This window comes from Pristiophorus japonicus, chromosome 13 (genome assembly GCF_044704955.1).
Source record: "Pristiophorus japonicus isolate sPriJap1 chromosome 13, sPriJap1.hap1, whole genome shotgun sequence".
In the NCBI taxonomy this organism is placed as follows: domain Eukaryota; kingdom Metazoa; phylum Chordata; class Chondrichthyes; family Pristiophoridae; genus Pristiophorus; species Pristiophorus japonicus.
In genome coordinates, this window is record NC_091989.1 from 51780597 (window position 1) to 51795120 (window position 14524).

General features: G+C 46.6%; 1 protein-coding gene across 1 annotated transcript in view; it reads right to left on the reverse strand.

The window, feature by feature from the left end:
* Nucleotides 1–14524, reverse strand: part of LOC139278561 (laminin subunit beta-4-like) — a 142282-nt gene that overhangs the window by 102238 nt on the left and 25520 nt on the right. Inside the window, exons 6-8 of the mRNA XM_070897469.1 lie at nt 14072–14135; nt 10171–10385; nt 9373–9493 (exon numbers count right to left, since the gene is read on the reverse strand). Coding sequence (XP_070753570.1) covers nt 9373–9493; nt 10171–10385; nt 14072–14135 — 400 coding nt within the window. The remainder of the gene's footprint in view (nt 1–9372; nt 9494–10170; nt 10386–14071; nt 14136–14524) is intronic.

The following is a 14524-nucleotide window of genomic DNA, read 5'->3' on the forward strand; positions in this document are numbered from 1 at the left end:
CCGACCCTCAGTAAGGCCATTGCGATAGCACAGGCGTTTATGTCCACCAGTGATAACACCAAACAAATCTCTCAGCACACAAGTGCTAGCAATGTTCATAAATTAACTGGAACTGTGTTTGCGAGCAGAAATGTACAGGGCAGAAATCACGAGTCTGAAATTGCCAGCAGGCCTCAGGTGACCCAGATGACTCAGAGTCCGCAACAAAGGATGAATGCAAGGCAATTCACACCTTGTTGGCATTGTGGAGGCTTCATTCAGCCTATTCATGCCGCTTCAAAGGGTATGTTTGCAAGAGCTGTGAAACAATAGGGCACCTCCAACGAGCTTGCAGACAAGCTGCTAGTTCTGCAAAACCTGCTAACCACCATGTGGCAGAGGAAGATCGGTCCATGGTGGATCAAAGCAATTTCGAGCCTCAGAGAGAGGAGGCAGATGCTGAAGTACATGGGGTGCACACCTTTTCAATGAAATGTCCACTTATAATGCTAAATGTAAAATTGAATGGCTTACCCGTAGCCATGGAACTGGACACTGGCGCTAGCCAACCCATCATGAGTAAAAAGATGTTTGAGAGACTGTGGTGCAACAAGGCACTCAGACCAGCCCTGAGCCCCATCCACACGAAACTGAGAACGTACACCAAAGAGCTTATCATTGTCCTGGGCAGTGCCATGGTCAAGGTTACCTACGAGGGCACGGTGCACGAACTGCCACTCTGGATTGTCTTGGGCGATGGCCCCACACTGCTTGGAAGGAGCTGGCTGGGCAAAATCCGTTGGAACTGGGATGACATCCGAGCGCTATCACATGTCGATGAGGCCTCATGTACCCAGGTTCTTAACAAATTTCCTTCCCTTTTTGAGCCAGGCATTGGAAACTTTTCCGGGGTGAAGGTGCGGATCCACTTGGTCCCAGAGGCACGACCCATTCACCACAAGGCACAAATGGTAGCTCACATGATGAGGGAGAGAGTGGAAATCAAGCTGGACAGGCTGTAACATGAGGGCATCATCTCCCCAGTGGAATTCAGCGAGTGGGCCAGCCCAATTGTTCCAGTATTCAAAAGTGATGGCACGGTCAGGATTTGCCGCGATTATAAAGTAACTATTAATCGTTTCTCGCTACAAGACCAATACCCGCTACCTAAGGCAGACAACTTATTTGCGATGCTGGCAGGAGGCAAGACGTTCACCAAGCTCGACCTGACTTCGGCCTACATGACGCAGGAGCTGAAGGAGTCTTCGAAGGGCCTCACCTGCATCAACATGCACAAGGGACTGTTCATCTACAACTGATGCCCTTTTGGAATTCAGTCGGCTGCAGCGATCTTCCAGAGAAACATGGAGAGCCTACTCAAGTCGGTACCACGCACGGTGGTTTTTCAGGACGACATATTGGTCATGGGTCGGGACACTGCCGAGCACCTACAAAACCTGGAGGAGGTCTTCCAGCGACTGGATCGCATAGGACTGTGGCTGAAGAGGTCGAAATGCGTCTTCATGGCAACAGAAGTGGAGTTTTTGGGGAGAAAGTTCGCGGCCGACGGCATTCAGCCCACAGACGCCAAGACAGAGGCTATCAGGAACGCGCCCAGGCCACAGAACGTCACGGAGCTGCAGTCGTTCCTGGGACTCCTCAACTATTTTGGTAACTTCCTACCAGGGTTAAGCACCCTCTTAGAGCCCCTACATGTGTTATTGCGTAAAGGTGAGAACTGGTTATGGGGAAAAAAACCAAGTAATTGCTTTTGAGAAAGCCAGAAACATTTTATGCACCAACAAACTGCTTGTATTGTATAACCCATGTAAAAGACTTGTGCTAGCATGTGATGCGTCGTCGTACGGAGTCGGGTGTGTATTACAACAAGCTAACGTTGCGGGGAAGTTGCAACCTGTCGCCTATGCCTCCAAGAGTTTGTCTAAGGCCAAGAGGGCTTACAGCATGATTGAGAAAGAGGCATTAGCGTGTGTGTTTGGGGTAAAGAAATTGCATCAGTACCTGTTTGGCCTCAAATTTGAGCTGGAAACCGATCACAAGCCCCTCATATCCTGAAAACAAGGGGATAAATACTCATGCCTCAGCCTGCATACAAAGGTGGGCACTCACGCTATCAGCATATAACTAGACCATCCGCTACAGGCCAGACACTGAGAACTGTGCGCATGCTCTCAGTCGGCTACCATTGCCCACCACGGGAGTGGAAATGGCGCAGACTGTAAACTTGTTGATGGTGGCACAGCCCGCAGACTTGTTGATGGTCATGGAAGCGTTTGAAAATGATAAATCACCTGTCACGGCCCGCCAGATTAGGACTTGGAACAACATCCTCTGCTGTCCCTAGTAAAAAACTGTGTACTGTATGGGGCCAGCATCCCTGTTGAAATGCAAGAGCTAACCAAGCTGTTCCAGCGGCGAAAGGACGAGCTGTCCATTCAGGCAGACTGCCTGTTGTGGGGTAACCACGTAGTGCTACCCAAAAAGGGCAGGGAGACGTTCATCTCCACAGCACACACCCAGGTATAGTAATGATGAAAGCGATAGCCAGATCCCACGTGTGGTGGCCCGGTATCGACTCTGACTTAGAGTCCTGTGTACGGCAATGCAGCGACTGTGCTCAGTTGAGCAACATGCCCAGAGAGACACCACTAAGTTTGTGGTCCTGGCCCTCCAGATCATGGTCAAGGATCCATGTCGACTATGCGGGCCCGTTTGTCTGTAAAATGTTCCTGGTGGTGGTGGATGCTTTTTCAAAATGGATTGAATGTGAAATAATGTCGGGAAGCATCGCCACCGCCACCATTGAAAGCCTGAGGGCCATGTTTGCCACCCACGGCCTGCCTGACATACTGATCAGTGACAACGGGTCATGTTTCACCAGTGCCGAATTTAAAGAATTCATGACCCGCAATGGGATCAAACATGTCACCTCGGCCCCGTTTAAACCAGCCTCCAATGGGCAAGCAGAGCGGGCAGTACAAACCATCAAACAGAGCCTTAAACGAGTCACAGAAGGCTCACTCCAAACCCGCCTGTCCCGCGTACTGCTCAGCTATCGCACGAGACCCCACTCGCTCACAGCGGTGTTCCCGGCTGAGCTACTCATAAAAAGGACACTTTAAACCAGACTCTCACTGGTTCACCCCAACCTGCATGATCAGGTAGAGAGCAGGCAGCAGCAACAAAATGTAAACGATGGTCGCGCCACTGTGTCATGGGAAATTGATCTGAATGACCCTGTGTATGTGCTAAGCTATGGACATGGTCCCAAGTGGATCGCGGGCACGGCGATAGTTAAAGAAGGGAGTAGGGTGTTTGTAGTCAAACTAGACAATGGACAAATTGGCAGAAAGCACCTGGACCAAACGAGGCTGCAGTTCACAGACCGCCCATAACAACCCACAGCAGACACCACCTTTTTTGAGCCCACAACACACATCCAAAGAATCAACGACACCACCCCGGACCAGGAAATCGAACCCATCATGCCCAACAGCCCAGCAAGGCCAGGCTCACCCAGTAGCCTTGCAGGGCCAACAACATGCCAGCCCAGCGAGGGCACAGCCAACACACCCAGAACAGACATTTGTACCGAGACGGTCCACCAGGGAAAGAAAGGCTCCCGACCGCCTCACCATGTAAATAGTTTTCACTTTGACTTTGTGGGGGGGAGTGATGTTGTGTATCTGTAAAGCATGCACTCCCATGTTCCGCCACCAGGGAGCGCATCCCCTGAAGTCCCAAGGGATCCCAGCATCCCTTGGGAGCATTATATATAAGCCGGCCCCTAAGGCCTGTTCCTCACTCTGGAGTGTCTTAATAAAGACTGAGGTCACTGTTACTTTAACTTCCCTGTGTGCAGTCTCATCTGTGTTTGGAACACAATAGTATTAATACCTTTGCTCTCTGAGAATAGCGATATGAGCGACTTATGGTCAGTTTCTAACTCGAACTTAAGCCCAAACAGATACTGGTGCACTTTTTTCACCCGTAAACGCATGCCAGAGCTTTTTCAATCATGCTGTAGGCCCTTTCAGCCTTGGACAAACTCCTGGATGCATAAGCGACCGGTTGCAATGTTCCCGATTCGTTTGCTTGTTGTAACACACACCCGACCCCGTACGAAGACGCATCGCAAGCTAGCACTAAACGTTTACATGGGTCATACAGAACAAGCAGTTTGTTGGAACATAACAGATTTCTGGCTTTCCCAAAAGTAGTCTCTTGTGATTTCCCCCATACCCAGTCATCTCCCTTGCGTAGCAACACATGTAGAGGTTCTAGCAAGGTGCTTAACCCGGGTAGGAAATTACCAAAATAGTTGAGGAGTCCCAGGAACGACCGCAGCTCCGTCACGTTCTGTGGTCTTGGCGCGTTTTTGATGGCCTCCGTCTTGGCGTCGGTGGGTCTGATGCCATCTGCCGCATTCTTCTCCCTAAGAACTCGACCTCTGGTGCCAGGAAAACACACTTCAAGCGTTTCAACCTGAGTCCCACGTGATCTAACTGACTTAGAACTCTTCCAGGTTCTGCAAGTGTTCGATGGTGTCCCAGCCTGTGATCAATATGTCGTCCTGGAAAACCACTGCGGAACCGACTTTAGCTGACTCTCATGTTCCTTTGAAAAATAGCCGCGGCCGATCGAATCCCAAACGCGCATCTATTGTAGATGAACAGACCTTTGTGCGTGTTGATGCAGGTGAGGCCTTTCGAAGATTCCTCCAGCTCCTGTGTCATGTAGGCCGAGGTCAGGCCCAACTTGGTGGACGCCTTCCCTCCTGCCAGCGTCGCAAATAGATCATCTTTGGGTAGTGGGTACTGGTCCTGCAGCGGAAAACGGTTAATCGTTACTTTATAGTCCCCACAAATTCTGACCGTGCCATCGCCCTTGAGAACCAGAACAATCAGACTGGTCCACTCATTGAACTCAACCAGCAAGATGATGCCCTCTCGTTGCAGCCTGCCCAGCTCAATCGCCACTTCCTCTCGCATCATGTATGGCACTGCACGTGCCTTGTGGTAGATGGATCGTGTACCGGGAACCAAGTGGATCTGCACCTTCACCCCAGAGAAGTTGCTGATGCCTGGCACAAATAACGATGGGAACTTGCTCAACACCTGGGCACATGAGGCGTCGTCGAAGGACGAAAGTGCTCGGATGTCGTCCCAGTTCCAGTAAATTTTTCCCAGCCAGCTTCTGCCGAACAGTGTGGGACCATCTCCTGGTACAATCCATAGTGGGAGTTCGTGCACTGCTCCATCATAGGAGACTTTTACTGCAGCGCTGCCATTTACAGGGATCAGCTCTTTAGTGTAAGTTCTCAGCTTGGTATGAATAGGGCTCAGCTTGGGCCTTTGTGCCTTGTTGCACTACAGCCTGTCGAAGGCTTTTTTGTTCATGATAGACTGACTCGCAGCCGTGTCCAATTCCATGGATACTGGAATTCCGTTCAGTTCAACTTTTAACATGATCGGTGGACATTTCGTGGTGAAGGTGTGTACCCCGTACACTTCTGCCTCCTCGGTTCGAGTCTCTAGTTCAGTTTGATCCACCATAGATTGGTCTTCCTCTGCAACATGGTGGTTTGCAGCTCGTCTGCACATTCGCTGGAGGTGTCCCATTGTTCCACAACCTTTGCACACATAGTGTTTGAAGCAGCATTGATGGGTTCGATGATCAGCTCCCCATCGCCAACAAGGTGTTAATTGCCTCGCATTCACGCTTGATGGCGGATTCTGGGTCATCGGATGTCGTGCAGCTGCAGGCGCATACATTCTGCCATATGCATTCCTGCCTGAAAATGATGTTACTTTGTGTACAGTACTTGCCGATGCATCTTTATGCTGCAAAATTTGTTTGGTGTTATCACTGGTGGACATAAATGCCTGGGCTATCGTTATGGCTTTGCTCAGGTTCGGTGTTTCAACTGTCAATAGTTTGCGAAGGATAACCTCATGGCCAATGCCGAGCACAAAGAAGTCCCTTAGCATGTGCTCCAGGTATCCATCGAATTCGCAATGTCCTGCAAGGTGCCTTAGTTCGGCAACATAGCTCGCCACTTCCTGGCCTCCAGACCGTTGACATGTATAAAATCGATACCTTGCCTTCAGAATGCTCTGCTTCAGATTCAGGTGCTTCCGGACCAGCGTACACAGTTCTTCATACAACTTGGTTGTTGGTTTCACCGGAGCAAGAAGATTCTTCATGAGGCTATAGGTTGTTGCCCCGCAGATGGTGAGGAGGATCGCCCTTCGTTTGGCAGCGTTCGCATTCCCTTCCAGCTCGTTGACCACAAAGTATAGGTCGAATCGCTCCACGAAGCCTTCCCAATCGTCACCTTCTGAGAATTTCTTCAGGATACCAACAGTTCTCTGCATTTTCGCGTGATGGTTCGTTATCTGTTACTCATCACCAGTTGTTATGTCTCAAATAAAACAATGTGACTGAGTACTGTAGACTTGAGTAGGTATGACCTTAGTCTTTTTATTCTGACTCCAGAGTGCCAGCACAGCATGGGAGGCCTGCTTTTTTGCAGTGCTCCCAAGGGATGCTGGGATCCCTTGGGACTCCTACAGATGCGCCCTCTGGTGGCGGTAGAATGCTGGTTACAAGATGTTGCATACATAATAGTGACCATCTGCGTTTGGCAGCCAAGTTAAAAAATATTTATTGTGTTAATTTTTTTTTAAAAGAAGCAAAATCGAAACAGAATAGAAATTCCCCAACTATTCTTTGAAAAGTGCCCTTGGATCTTGTGCATGCACCTGAAAGAGCAGACAGGTCTTTGCTTTAATATCTCATCCAAAAGACTGCATTAGCTCTCATCAGCTGTGAATGATGTTCCTAAGGTTGTGAAAGGTGCTATATCAATGCAAGTTATTTCATTTTTTACATTACTATTGCTGTCTGATATCTTGAAGATCTCCTAAGCAAGAATAATGTGAAAAATTCACAAGACCATTACAGGCTCAAGTGCTAATTATTTCCTGTATGAGTCATTGACTGTAAGTTTTAATTTAGGCCCATTATTCCACATCAAGTTATTTTTTTAATCCAACCAGGTGTCTGAATGTATAGAAGCCTTTCACCATATTTAAGAGTCACCAAAACAAGGTATGGAGAAATCTAGCCAGCTGTAAGGTTTGTGTTTGTCTGTTTTGAAGCACATTCTCCATAGGGACTACATCCAAAGAGCTTAGGTGCAGGTTGGTGCAACCAAGGTTTCATGACCCCCAAGGATGGAATTTCTCTAGTTAAACCACACAAAATACCCCAACAGATCACTGGTTAACTTCTTCTTGCTTGCTAGAACCATCCTATGCATTCGAACCTTGACCTACCAGGTGAGTCATTTTGGAGCCAGTAAAGAGAACTTGACTATTTTCCTTCCCCATGGAGGATGAACTTTAGTTGGTCATTCACCAACTGACAAGTGTAGCTTTGAGCCCTTGTTAGATAGATAGCAGTTGCTGGAAGCTCCTCATGAGCAGCGCAACTCTCCATAAAATGTGTGAGTGCATTTCTACCATCCTCATGACAACAGCATCGAAACACACCATATCCCACATAACAGTGGTGCAGAGCTTCAGGAATAGCTGCTTGTCTTTCTGCAACCCAATCGTGGTAGGCATCAAAAAGCTGAGTGTAGGCTCTCATACAACTGCAAGTTCTTTCTTTCTTTAAGTTGCCTCTAGACTCTCCAGTTATTATTGTCTGATATCTTGAAGACCTCCAAGTAACACCTTCCAGCAGCTGTTATCCAAAGTCTCATCATCCACATGATGTAATGAAAAGACGTACCTAGTGCAACTGGCATTGTGTCAGCCATCTTGCAGTTCTAGACATCCAGGTTCAATGTCATGTACCAGCTTTACATATCACCAACTGTTTAGTCCAGGACTTTGTGTGAAGCACTTTGACAAAGCGACATATCCACCTCAAAGCATAGTCTTGGATCTTGCACACAGACCAGAGAAAGTCCTTCTGTTCTAGAAGTTCTGAACCTCAAAGAAGAACTGTTTGGATACATGTGTTTATACCCAACAATTTTAATTTGCATTAGAATGTAGGTTTTAATACAATGGAATATGAGAAAGAGCACCACCCTTTTTCCATCCAACTGTCTTTAAGTGAGCAAGTACTATAAAGGACTGTGATATACATTGTAATATGAGAGAATCATGCCAGTTGCCTGAGAGGGAGAAGTAGTTTCAGTTATGATCATATTAGATTCAGATATCATAGTGGAGTATGATAGCATATCTGTAATATATAAATTAAATGCTATTTCCCTGTAATATGCAATGAAATAAAACCTGACATCACTACCATTCAAATCAACAATAGTTCAAACCAAGCCGTGTGATCTCATTACAGTAGACTGACACTCTGTTCGCAAAACAAAAACATGCCTTGAATGGAATGACATCATTCTGTGTATAATCAAACGGGGTCAAATATGTTTCAAGGATGTTCCAATAATGAATGTGCTACTAATTATTCCATATGTTAAACACTCCGGCTGGAGTTTTTCAGCACAATTCGCCCGAAATTGGGCAAACCAGCGCAAAAGATCGAAGAATTTCAAGTAAAAAATTCCGTCCAGTGCAACTTGAGTTTCCGCGATCTTTTGCGCTAGATTAAAAACATCTCACTGGAAGCGGCCCCACAAACAATAAATGGCCGCACCTTCAGATCAAATTAATCAACATGGCGAGTTTTTGCTAATTGTGCCTTTTTGCAGGCCTTCAAGAAGGAGATTTAAAATTAAGCTTTTATTTAGGTGCAAGGACAATATTCGATATGCTTTAAAAGCTTTTAATATTAATTTATTTTTACTTTACTAAGAAACTGACTACTTTACACTAATGAAAGTAGTAAATTATTCTGTATAGTTTTTTAAAATCATTTTCAGTTATTTAAAATCGCACTATTCACAGGTGCTGGACTGGACACTTCGATTCAAAATTGTTATTTTTTGTGATAAACCCATTTTCAGCCTTATTAATAAAATTGCACCAAGTTACTACTCTTTAATATATCAAGGAATATTTTTTAATATAATAAAAAAATATTATGTTCTAAAACGCTGTCCGATTATGCTCAGCAATATGCAAATGTGTTGGAGCAGAAACGATAAAAAAAAACACTGCTTAAAACTAGCGCAATTTTTTGTGCAATTTGTGCCCAGATTGCCGACTGCACCCAAAGAAACTCTTGGCCTCCAGATTTATCCAACAGAATGTATCAAAGCAATTACTATATACACAATTGCATTTTTCAAAATCCAACTCAGTTTTTATTTCTGAATTTTTGGGAATTATGAGGCAAGTTAAACAGACTATAAGTAAAAGCAGGTGGAATAGTCCTTACTTCTACATTCATCTGCCTCTCTTCCTTTCGCTGGTTGCCATGGTGAATCATTGAACAAGTCTTTGCACCTTTCGCAGTTTACACCATCTGTATTGTGCTGACAGACACATTGTCCTTGAACCTACGGAAATGTTTGTAATGGAAACTGGTTTGAATAACTGTGACCAGTAATATACTGCTACAAATTTTAAATCTTTTATTTGTGACATTGAAGTTCTGTTGAAACTGCAATCCCAAAGTAATAAAATACTGAATTCTCTAACAAATCCTTCTGTAGCCTTGGCCTGCCCTGCCTTTGCAAGTTCCTCCAACATTACATCCCATTCTATGGCCTTCAGTTGTCTGACTCTGGCCTCCTGTGTAGCTCCTCCTTCCAATATTCTGCCAGTAGCTGAGCCTTCAACTGCCTTGTATTTGGTCACTTTCCCTAATACCCCAGCGCCAACTCCCCCATCCCCCTCTCCCCCCCACTGTGCTCCTCTTCTCTGTGAAGCACCTTGCAATATTTTCTATATTAAAGGTCTGTTACCTCTCCCTCGGACCCTGCACAGTACACCACTCTTTATTGCCTCCGGGGGGCAGGCAGGTGCCAAGATGTGCCCCTGGTGGCGAGAGCATCCGCCATTGGCATACAAAATAGGCCACCTCCCCATATCCTGAAAAATCCTTTGAGGCCAGCGGCAGAAGTTCATGGATACACAGTCCAGTGTTTATGATCACTCTCTTTATTTCATTTTTCATCTGAGTGCATTTTTTTAAAATTAATATGAAATATATGAATTTCGATAAGGTTCTTACCATTCCTTGCTGGCTGAATACATCACCTCTTATATTATCAACCGGAATACACTGGCTGGCATGCCCATAGCAAAAGCAGCTCCCTCGAACAACCATTTCATATAGAGCGTAATAATACTTTTCATCAGACCTCGCCTGCCTTCTACGCAACCGTGTATCTCCAAGTGTGTGCAGTTGAGTGAAATTTATCCGTAGATTGGTAAATGTTATTAGCTCTGTGGAAGAAACATGACAGGAATTTGATGTGGAGCAAAGTATGAAAGAAACACTGGGGGTGAAACTGATCTTGGGCAGTCGTCTGTTATACCGATCATCCGATTGTTTGTCCATTGACTTCAGTAAAAAAGAAAATCAGGAGGGGTGTAAAATGGGCTGCTGATTTGCTGCCGCCCATTTTATGCAGCTGCCTAAGACCAATTTCACCCCGATTGTATATCTTGCCGTGAGTATAATTACGAGTTGCTGTTGTTGAGTAAGTGCGTCATTTTAGGATGTGTTTATTTGTACTGTAAAAATAGTCGCCCCTTGTCTCTGACTGGTCCCCTTGGAGGATATGCCACACCCTAAAGTTTCTCTGGAATGTGTAACTGGGACCGCCCAGTTCTCACTGATTTCGCAAATTGTAACTCGATCCACTTTGACTTCCAGAAGCCACAGAGAATACATCTCCCTAGAAGCCACCAAGTGCCAGCCGAAGTCCCTTACTCCAGCACAAGTGCTGCCTCCCTCAGCTGAAGTCCCTTGCCCCAGCGCAAGTGCACGACCCCCCCTCCCCCCGCCATAGATAGGGAATTGAGTGCGGATTGTTAACAGGTTTATTGCGCATGAAGTGAATAGTGACAGTGTCGTGACTTCCCTCCCCTCTAATCCCCCACCTCATCTCTCTCTTTCCACCCCCCCACCCCTTCTCTCTCTACCCCCTCCCCTCTGTGTCTCTCTTCCCTCCAGGCACTCTCTCCCTTCCAGACACTCTCTTCCCCCCACCTCCCAAGCTCTCTCCCCCCCCAAGCTCTCTCCCCCCCAAAGCTCTCTTCCCCCCACAAGCTCTCTCCCCCGCCCCCCCAAGCTCCCAACCCCCCGCCAAGCTCTTCCCCTCCCCGCCAAGCTTTCTCTTCCCCACCAAGCTCTCTCTTCCCCACCAAGCTCTCTCTTTCCCCCCAGTTCTCTCTTCTCCCCCCAGCTCTCTCTCCCCCCCAAGCTCTCTCCCCCCACCAGCTCTCTCTCCCCCCCACAGCTTTCTCTCCCCCCCCCAGCTCTCTCTCCCCCCCAAGCTCTCTCCTTCCCAACCCAGCTCTCCTTTCCCCCCCCCGCTCTCTCCTTCCCCCACCAGCTCTCTCCTTCCCCTCCCCAACTCTCTCCTTTTACCCCCGCGCTCTCTTCCCCCCCCACGCTCTCTCCTTCCCCCCAGCTCTCTCTGCCCCCTCTAGCTCTCTCTCCCCCACCCCAAGTTCTCTCTTCCCCCCCTCCCCCCCCCCAAGCTCTCTTACCCCCCCCCCCCCCAAACTGCTCTCTCCCTCCCCCCTTGCCGACGGCTGCGGCCGCTTCTTTCCCCACTCGGCCATCCCCCTGCCTGCCCGCCCAGCTGCCTGAGGATCAGCAGGCTCGCTCCATCGGCAGGCTCTCAGAGGATCAGCAGCACACTTGGTCGGACTGATTCCGGTTCAGGGCCGCACTTCTGGTTCCGGCACTTCCGGTTCGGGCGGGAGGCATTGGGGGCGGGAGGCATTGGGGGCGGGGACCAAACCGGGCGGGAGGATCGGGGTCGGGGACTTGACAGAAAAAGCACAGTACAAATAGTTACTCGATCATTGTACACGAAACACACAAAAAACACATTTAATTCATTCCATAAAATAGTTTGTTGAAACTGCTTATATGTATATTTAAAAACAAATCTGGGTCCCATTTCCCTTATTATTGAATGGAATGGAATAACATTTAGCTTACCAGTAAAATATGCCCGGTGAGATCATGTGTACCAGGCTACCAAATGGCATAACTAGAACCCGCCTGGAAGTCTAGACAGAGGATCATTGCCTGGACCTCAAAGATTTGAGGTGGTAAATCTTTTTTATTATTTATAAAGTGCCCCTCCCTACAAAGGGGGTTGATGGGGCAATATTTTCATAATTGAAGCAGGGTCCGTGTTACATAGAACATAAGAATTAGGAGCAGGAGTAGACTATTTTGCCCCTCGAGCCTGTTCCGCCATTCAATAAGATCATAGTTGATCTGATCTTGGCCTTAACTCCACTTCCCTGCCTGTTCCCCATAACCCTTCACTCCCCTATAGTTCGAGAATCTGTCTATCTCAGCCTTGAATATATTCAATGACTCAGCCTCCTCTCTGGGGGTAGAGAATTCCAAAGATTCACAACCTTCTGAAAGAAGAAATTCCACCTCATCTCCAGCTTAAATGGGCGAGCCCTTTTTCTGAAACTATGCCCCCTAGTTCTAGATTCCCCCATAAGGGGAAACATCCTCTCAGCATCTACCCTGTCAAGCCCATTCAGAATCTTCTATATTCCAATAAGATCACCTCTCATTCGTCCAAACTCCAATGAGAATTGGCCCAACCTGCTCAACTTTTCCTCATAAGACAATCCCTTCATCTCAGGAATCAACCTAGTGAACCTTCTCTTAACTGCCTCTAATGCAAGTATATCCCTCCTTAAATAAGGAGACCAAAACGGTACGCAGTATTCTAGGTGTGGTCTCACCAATGCTCTGTACAGTTGTAGCAAGACTTCCCTACTTTTATACTCCATCCCCCTTGTAATAATTCCATTTACCCTCCTAATCACTTGTTCCTTCATACTAACCTTTTGAGTTTCATGTACGAGGACACCCAGGTCCCCCTGTACCGCAGCATTCTGTAGTCTGTTACCTCTCCCCCAGACCCTGCACAGTACGCCACTCTTTATTGCCTCCGGGGGGAGGCAGGTGCCAAGATGTGCCCCTAGAGGCAAGAGCACCCGCCATTGGCACCTCCTCATATCCCCAAAAATCAGCGGCAGGTCCGGTGTGCATTCCCTTGCAGATTTCCAGCCTCCTTGTTTAATAGTTCTACCTGCTGGTTTTCTGTCAATTCGATGCAGTTTATATATCAGACCAGCACAGGACCTGTGGCCTTACTCCAGCTTAATCACCTGGGGCTAAATTTTCTTTTCATTTTCGGCGGGTTCTTGGCAATTTTCTCGGTGGTACAGCTGTCTTTCCGCCCGGCGAAAGTTTCCCCTTTTGTTTTTCAATGGTACCGCCCAAATCTGAAAATGCCTGCCGGGACCAAACCGCCAACGTGCACCGCCGAGAAAATCGCCAGGGCATAAGTTTTGTCTCAACGGAAACCTGTCCAGATCACCGAGAGAACCGCCCAGTAAAAGCTGCTTAAACAGGGTGGTAGGTGAGTACTCTGCAAAGAAAGGTAAGTTAAAGGTTCTTTCTTTATTTTTTTTTAATTGTAAAAAGGCGATTGGGAATGTTTTTTTAACTTTTTTTTGTGAATTAAAAAAAAAATTTCCCCCCTCCCTAGGCCCAACCGCAGCCTCAGACTCAATTTAAAAAAAAACGCCCGTTTTACTTAGTTTCCCCTTAACCGCCGAGAAAACCGCCGAGAATAATGGTGCAAAATCCATTTACTCGCCGGGTGATTAGTTTTAACTTAAAAGTGGAAATTTTCGCCAGCGTTACTTACTAAAGGTTAGCCTTTTTTTCTGGGTGGGCAATCGGGCGTTGAGGGGCTCTCGGGAAAGTCTAGCCTCTGATCTCATCTTAATAAATATATCAGGTGGGAGGTCACCTCGAGGAATGTCATCTTGCACAAGTTCAGATTCACACAAGTGTCAGTATTGCAACTGCTGCAAAAATCAGCTTTTTATGCAGTTACTGTAAAAGTGCTTACCTTGTATCTCAGGGCTGTATGGATTATAAATTTGGAAGTGTGGGTCCAGTGCTTTTAGAACAACCTGCACACAAATGTTTTAAATAAAATTCTCTTAAACCAACAAACTGTTCAATTAATTTATACGGTACCATTAAATATTTCTAAAAGATCAATCATCAAATATCTGCACCAAATATTGATGATCAGTGCTGTAAATTACTAAATGCTTCATCACATTGACAGGGGACTGTTTCATCAGTCTGCAGTTTGCTAGTATATATATAAATCATTTTAACAAGAGTATTGCAAGCCTGCATCATATTAAGGGGCGCTGATATCTTTGTAAACTATAGAAGAAATTTGATAAGTCATCCACACACTCATAGTAGATTGTATCTACCCTAGAGCCATGAATTTGTATCAATGACCTACTTGCATAATTAACAAACACCCATATGTGTGCTAATAGTT